The sequence below is a fragment of the Hordeum vulgare genome, chromosome 2H (genome assembly GCF_904849725.1).
Source record: "Hordeum vulgare subsp. vulgare chromosome 2H, MorexV3_pseudomolecules_assembly, whole genome shotgun sequence".
Lineage (NCBI taxonomy): Eukaryota > Viridiplantae > Streptophyta > Magnoliopsida > Poales > Poaceae > Hordeum > Hordeum vulgare.
In genome coordinates, this window is record NC_058519.1 from 87,751,792 (window position 1) to 87,759,449 (window position 7,658).

A 7,658-nucleotide genomic window follows, 5' to 3' on the forward strand; every position below is an offset into this window, starting at 1 on the left:
TAGAGGTTCAACCGATAGAGATCTTCGTATAATATGTAGGAGCCAATATGTACATCCAGGTCCCGCTGTTTGTTATTGACTGGAGAATGTCTCAGGTCATGTCTACATAGTTCTCGAACCCGCAGGGTCTGCACACTTAAGGTTCGGTGACGTTTCGGTATAGTTGAATTATAGGTGTTGGTAACCGAAAGTTGTTCGGAGTCCTGGATGAGATCCCAGATGTCACAAGGAGCTCCGGAATGGTCCGGAGGTAAAGATTGATATATAGGAAGTCCTATTTTGGTCACCAAAAAAGTTTCGGGTACTTCGATAGTGTACCAGGAGTGCCGGGAGGGTACCGTGGACCATTGGGAGGGGTGTCACGCCCCGAGGGACGTCATGGGTGGGCTGGACTAAGCCCCCACTAAGGCCCATGAGGTTTGAGAAGGAAAAACCAAAGGTAGAAGAGGAGGAAAGGGTTTCCAAGTAGAGAAGAGGAATCCTACTCCTAGTAGGATTGGAGTAGGACTCCTCCACCTCCAATTTCGGCCAAATCTTGAGGGTTTGAGGTTGCCTCCTCCCCTCCCTCCCTCCTATATATACTAGAGGAATTAGATGTAGCCTTAACCCTAATTGCCACGTGCTCCTTCTACTTCTCTCTAGATCAATTTCTCCTCTAGTCTAGTTCGACGGTGCTTAGGCGAATCCCTGCTGGATTAGTTCACCACCACCACCACCACACCGTCGTGCTGGAGAACTCATCTACCTCTCCGCCCCTCTTGCTAGATCAAGAAGGCGGGGATCGTCATCGAGTTGTACGTGTGCTAAACGCGGAGGTGTCGTCCGTTCGGCACTAGATCGTGATGGATCTTGATGGGATCGCGGGACGGGCTGCGATTTGGATCGCAAAGATGTTCCACTACATCAACCGCGTTATATACGCTTCCGCTTAGCGATCTACAAGGGTACGTAGATTCACTCTCCTCTCTTGTTGATGATCATCATCATGGATAGGTATTGCGTGTGCGTAGGAAATTTTTTGTTTCCCATGGTACGTTCCCAACAATGTTGTGTAGATCTTGCGAGTGATGATTACTGTAAAACCTCTCAGAACACCTTACTTCTCAAGTACCACCCTTTACTAACTTACTATCCTTTTATTTTTAGGTTTTTTTATGTTTGTAATCTAGATAAATACCCTTTTGTTGTTTCCATAACAACTTATAGAATATGCTATTTTCAAACTCTGTTTTGGTTGCGTACAAACATTGCGTAAGTGATATAATTATGGGGTTAATGGTGCCGTCCTTTTTTTCTTCCTATGGTTTTGACACTCTGCTTACTTTAAAAATTCTACAACGCCTTATGCACTTGCATGACATCACGAGGGAGATGAGCCCTTGGCGATCAAGGGATCCAAAGGGAAGCAAACCACTGGGTCGCAGGGCTGGCATGAATGCTTCCAGTGCTCCCGGCAGTCAGGAAGGTGGGGTCTGAAGCCCAACCTACCAGATCTGCATAGGAGTTCGAGGCCGGACGTGCCAATTACAGGAGGAGTAGAGCGAACTCGAGAAGTAAGAGGAGGGCAAGAGGTTGTGGAAGGAGATGGATGGAGTAGGAGCGTCGTCGGTGTGGAGCGGGCTTCGTCGCTGGTTCTTTCAGGTAACGGCAGGAGGAAGAGTATAGGATAGGGGTGGCAAGGACGAAACGCGCAGCCACCCGAGAAAACCGACGCGAGGGCCGAGGGCGTTTCCTCGTTTTCCGTTGTAGTGATAAAGTGCCCCAACTCGAGAATATACACAATTCATGTGAAACACAATTAACATGGAGCCCAAAATGATGAGAAACAATTTCCTCTTATTTACGTGAGGTGTTTTCCAAGCATCTTAATGTTGCACTTCCACGTCAGATGTGGGCCAGCCCTTACACCCCTATATATAGACCCGGAGTCCACCGCCCCAACCATCAAACCACTTCCCCCACTCCCCCCGAACCATCGTCATCACCTACAGCCTCTCTTTCTCTTGGTCCGCTGCTCCCGTCGTAGCCCACGCATCCTGTTGCTTTTCTGCCGCCGCTTCTTCGGTCTCTCCCCTGTGCTGGTCCGCGCTCTCGTCATGACGAACCACGCCGCCTTTGCTGCCGAGGACGCGGTCACCGCCGTGGCGGCGCCGGCGCAGCCGGGTCGCCATTTCGCGTCGTTCCCGCCGCGGAGGGCGCGCGACTGCAGGAAGGCCGCCCTGGGGCGCATGGACCTCTCCACCTCGGGGGTGCTGATGGCAGGGTCTCTGCTGGAGACCATGAAGGCCTCCTCGCCCCGCCACGCCATGTCCGCCGTCGGCGCCGACCACGAGGAGTGGATCGTAAGTTTTTTTGACAGGCATCCGTGGCTGCGGCTTATCTCTCTTCCCTCCTCCCCTTTCTCTCTCTCTCTCTCTCTCTCTCTCTCTCTCTCTCTGAGCCGATGATAGAAGAATCTTTTCCTGGATCGATCGCAGGAGAATCACCCGTCAGCATTGGAGTGGTTCGAGGGCGTGCTCGCGGCGGCCGAGGGGAAGCAGATCGTCATGTTCCTGGACTACGACGGCACCCTGTCGCCGATCGTCAAGGACCCTGACAGCGCCGTCATGACCGAAGAGGTCAGTCTCCCTCCTCCCTCGTTCCGTATCATCTTCTCCTGCTTTCCCGCGACGCGATGGAAGCAGAGCACGCTTCCGTTCTGTTCTTAACGAACGTGGGTCTTTGACGCAGATGAGGGACGCGGTGAGGGGCGTCGCCCAGCATTTCCCAACCGCCATCGTGAGTGGGAGATGCAGAGACAAGGTACATTCTTGGTTCCTTGCTACTGCTGCTGCATTTATTTTTTGTTGCTTTCTTGGTGCTGTAGAAGAAGCTTGTTTTTTTCGTTCTCCCTCTCCCTCTCCTTCCCGGGGGCCTTGCCTTGCACCTCACACGATGGAGCCACCATGGCTCTATCTAGCAGCGTGCACCGTAAACGGAATCTTCCAGGTTTCCTTTTTGTAATATTTGGGCGTGATTTTCACCGTCCGCGTGACATGGCATGCATGCCGCATTTGGCCCCGTGGGTGAACCTAGACGCTATAGACACACAGGTACATATAGGAAAGGAAGCGTTTCATGAGCGTTTTCTTGCGGTACTACTTCCGCCCACAGAAAGCCAGGGACCCTTTCGTCCCTTTGCTTGGTTACCTCTTCTCAGTTACAGTATTTTTGCCTATGTATCTACAAAAGATTAAAATAGCACCGTATTTCCTGCACTTGTATTCATGGCCATGTTTGTGGTGCTATATGTACGCAGGTGTTCAACTTTGTGAAGCTGGAGGAGCTGTACTACGCGGGGAGCCATGGCATGGATATTAAGGGCCCAACCAAAGTGTCCAACCACAAGGCAAAGGTAAGTTAGTCGACATCTCCCTTTCTCCGAATTTTCTTCTTGACTTGTTCTCATTCTTTTCCTCCTGAAATAGACTTTTCCTTGGCCTTAATTTTTTTTTGTTCGCGGTAATTAAGTCGCCTGTTAGCTGCGTGATTGAGTGGTTGTTCGGTTTCTATACGCAGGCTGACGAGATTCTGTGCCAGCCGGCGACTGAGTTCCTGCCTGTCATCCAGGAGGTAGGCATGCACGACCTTGTCTTTCACCAGTGCGAGATTAATTATACTTTCCGAGACAGATCAAAAAAATATTCCTAATCAACTAACCTTGCTATACTTTTTCTCGCTTTGAAGTCCACTACTGTTAGTACTACACCTAGACGCAAATACTCCGTAGAATACTAGCTAGAATGTACTCCCTCCGTCTTAAAATTCTTGTCTTAAATTTATATAAAAATGAATATATCAAAATACTAAAACGTGACTAAATACATTAATATATCTAAACAAATTTAAGAAAAGAATTTTAGGACGGAGGAAGTATACGATTTGCTGAAATGTCTGGCCTGGATGGATCGATTTGCAGGTGTACAAGACGCTGACGGCCAAGATGAAGTCCATCCACGGTGCCATGGTGGAGAACAATAAGTTCTGCCTCTCGGTGCATTTTCGCAACGTGGAGGAGGATAAGTGGGACACTCTGGCCAGGGAGGTGAGGGCGGTGCTGGACGGCTACAAGGAACTCTGCCTCACCAAGGGGAGAAAGGTCCTCGAGATCCGGCCCTCCATCAAGTGGGATAAGGGAAACGCCCTCGAGTTCTTGCTTGAGTCTCTCGGTGAGTTTTTCTTACACAGCACATGCCTAATTCTTATAACGGTTGCGGTTTCTTTAATGGAAATCGACGGCGCAGCCCGTTGTTTCTTTAGAAAACGTCGCCGCGCACCGCATAGCCTGCAAAGAAAATGGCACATGATTGTCGTAACCTTGGCAATTTCTTTCTTTTTTAGAGAAACCGCATATCATCATTAAACAATATATTTTCCACATAGATACACACATACTCGGAAACGACATGAAAGGCCAAGAAAATACTATACCCGTGGAAACTTTGCAACCCAATAAAAAGATTTACAAAAAATCCGTCGCGGTTTTTTTAAAGGATGTCGAGGGCGCAGCCCGTTGTTTAGAAAGAAAAACAGCAGATGTAGTGCATGCATAAATGTTGTTGCTACATCATGCATGTCTTGTTACTTACTTGCTACTAACACTAAGTTTTGGATGGTTATTTCTTTGCAGGCTATGAGGGGCGTAGCGACGTTTTCCCGATATACATCGGAGATGACCGCACAGACGAGGATGCATTCAAGGTATAGTCCGCACTGCACATGTCTATCATTTTGCGTTGATGAGCCCTATCGATCCGATCTAATGAACTGAGCCCTTTACTTTTGCAAAAATATCAAAATAGGTGCTGCGCAACATTGGACAAGGCATCGGGATCCTTGTGACCAAGTCTCCAAAGGAGACCAGCGCATCGTACTCTCTGCGTGAGCCTGCTGAGGTATACAATACTCCACTGTATGTATATGGAATGTATAATAGCTGCGTGCCTATTTTTGTGCAGTCATTTTATGCTTTCTAAAGTTAGCACGGCTACCTAGCTACTTACCTAAAGCAACTAGAGTACTATATATTGCGGTCACTGTTGCAGTAGCAGGGCTAGCTACCAGTTAGGTGTATGAAATGTTAGGCGTGACGCTTTTTGTCCTTCTTCTAATTAATAAACATGGGTTTTGAGTTTGACATGAAATTTGTTTTCATATGTGTAACCTGGCTTGGTCATGTTATCCAGGTAAAGGAATTTCTGCGCAAGCTGGTGAAGAGCAACGGGACGAAGAAGGATTAATTCATTGATCAACTGCCTTCTAGCTCTAACTCAACATGGAGAGCGAGCAGGCTATATATATATAGCTAGTGCATCAAGTTTAGCTTGTTTCCCTTTTGGACCCGGTGTTGTCTTTCAGTTTATTAGAACAATGCATGCATGCGTGTTGGGATCGATATATAAGATCGATCCAGATCGAGCAATGACCCCTGCCCTGCTAGGCCTTGGCTCCGAAGGTTTCTATTACTGCATCCTTCTCGCAAGGTCTTGTAATTAGCCTTCCCTTAGCTATGGGAGTGACAAAGTAGCCCTCCCTTTTCTCACCCTGCACTGTAAAACTGTTGTTCTTCGTTAGCTTGTGATGATGTGATCTCTGTTGACAAGTTAAGATATTGTTATGTTATGCTAGATTGCTAGTATCATCAATAGTGTATGTTAGACATGGTTACTGCTGTGTTAGTGGAAAAAGAAAATATTTACGGCAATGCTACTGTATTAAAGGAGAACCTAAAAATTATGGCATGCATCCGATTGAGGCTCAAGCGGAGTGCACAGTGCGTTCATATGGGTATGCACAGACGGATTCGCCAACAGTTGGTAAATTCATGGACCGTTCGTGCATGCATGTGTGAGAAGTCAGAACTTCCAGTAGGTAGCTACGGCCGGCCGGCCGGCCTGCTTCCTCGCCCCTGTACGCCAAGCCTGCGCCTTGAGATAAATGCATGGCATGCTGGCAGCGGAGTAAATTCCACAGGCCGATTACCAAGAAGACGAATCGAGTAGTGCATGCGATGCCGTTGCTACTCGCCTCCTCCTTGCGCCCCTTCCAGGAAGAGAGATCTGGCTGGTCTGTGGGCGGGGAAAGCTGCCGCTTGCCTCTGCGCGCTGCTGCTACTGGTATGCATGCATGGATCGCTGGATGGACGCGTCATCAATGGGGTGGCGCCAAAATGTTGCCATCGAAAAGGGCCTGTCTGCAGTGGGTACTCCTACAGTCCTACTACTTGGATCGCACCATTTCTCCACGGGCTCCCATGGGTACAAACGGCAAGGGATCCCGGCCACATGGTGGGCGAGGCAACTACTGAGCTCTGCTCGATGGAGCTTCGGAACCACGCATGCATGCATGACGACGAGGCCGGCCGGCCGGCCTACCGATAGCTTTCCTGGCTCACTGAATTAATGCGCGCGCGCCATTCGACGATCGGGCACGACGAAGATGGCAGCTGAGACAATGCCGATGCCGATGCCGACATGCAGCTAGCTAGGAGTAGCTGCGTGCGCGACCACCCCTCCCTCGATCTGTGGAGTCTGGAGTCGCCTTTTCCGGGGACGCACATGTCCCCGCTGACGGCCAACGGACGGAGGCCTGGGCCGGCCGGCCGGCCTCTCCCTGCGCGCGGCAGCAGCTACCGTCTCATTAACTTCGATCGGCCGGTGCAGCGATCCAGCAGTCTCTGCGCCCATGCATGCTTCCGTCGATCTCGGTCGGTCGCAGCATCGAATCACGTGTCACGACCAAGAATACTCTACTCCTCTACTATACATCCTTGGCTCACATATGCATGCATGATGCATCGCCTTCACCTACCTGGCTGCGATTAGGCTGGTCACAATGGGGAGTAACATAAGGTAGAAACATACACACTTTTCTAGACTATGTTCCTACCTCCATAATGGGGAGTAACATATATGTAGTGTCATGCAACAATGCATTTCTTAGGCTATAGACTCATTGTTTGTTGGAGTGTGTGATGTTCCGGTAACTTAGCTAGTTACCACAAGCACCTCTCTCTTCATTAAATATGTACCACATAAGCAAAGTTGTATTGGAGTGTGTGATGTTAGTGATAAGTTCCTCCCTATTGTGACCAGCCTTAAACATGCATGCACCCGCGCGCTTTGTTCAGTTGATCCTGCAATCAAAAACGTAGTACTAGTATAATTTGACGTCGATCGGCGCCGGTTCGATCCTCGCTCCATCGATCCCCGGCTTGCAAGTTGCGACGACGGACAGTGCAAGCCCCGATTATTAATGTGCTCCAGTTCTTTACGGAGTAGGAGCACTAGTAGGGGAAACACCAAATGTTCTCGTCACCGTATCTGGCCTACACACATCCATCGGCGACAGTAGGCTAGCTAGCTACTTCCTTTTATTCTCGCGCGCCCTTTTGACCCAATCGAGCTAGGGAGACGTCGAGTCGTCGACCTGGGCATCACCACATTCATATACGGAGATTCTCCTTCCATATGCATGCTTGAGCTTGAGATCGAATTTCTCCTTCCGATTTCGTCTAAATTTTTCGCCCAGACGTAACCTAAACACGTACTCCCTCCGTTTCTTTTTAGTATGCATATAAGGTTTGGTCAAAGTCAAGCTTTATAAAGTTTGACTAATTT

At 49.2% G+C, this 7,658-nt stretch overlaps 1 protein-coding gene across 1 annotated transcript; it reads left to right on the plus strand.

Annotated features, from left to right (window-relative positions):
* Positions 1 to 1,933: 1,933 nt before the first annotated feature.
* On the plus strand, positions 1,934 to 5,666 carry LOC123425225 (trehalose 6-phosphate phosphatase RA3-like). The gene is made up of 9 exons (XM_045108898.1): positions 1,934 to 2,342; positions 2,478 to 2,618; positions 2,731 to 2,802; positions 3,299 to 3,394; positions 3,559 to 3,612; positions 3,959 to 4,208; positions 4,670 to 4,740; positions 4,842 to 4,934; positions 5,226 to 5,666. Exons 1-9 carry the CDS (start codon positions 2,097 to 2,099, stop codon positions 5,277 to 5,279), a joined length of 1,077 nt encoding a protein of 358 aa, XP_044964833.1. The 5' UTR covers positions 1,934 to 2,096; the 3' UTR covers positions 5,280 to 5,666.
* The last annotated feature ends 1,992 nt before the right edge of the window (positions 5,667 to 7,658 follow it).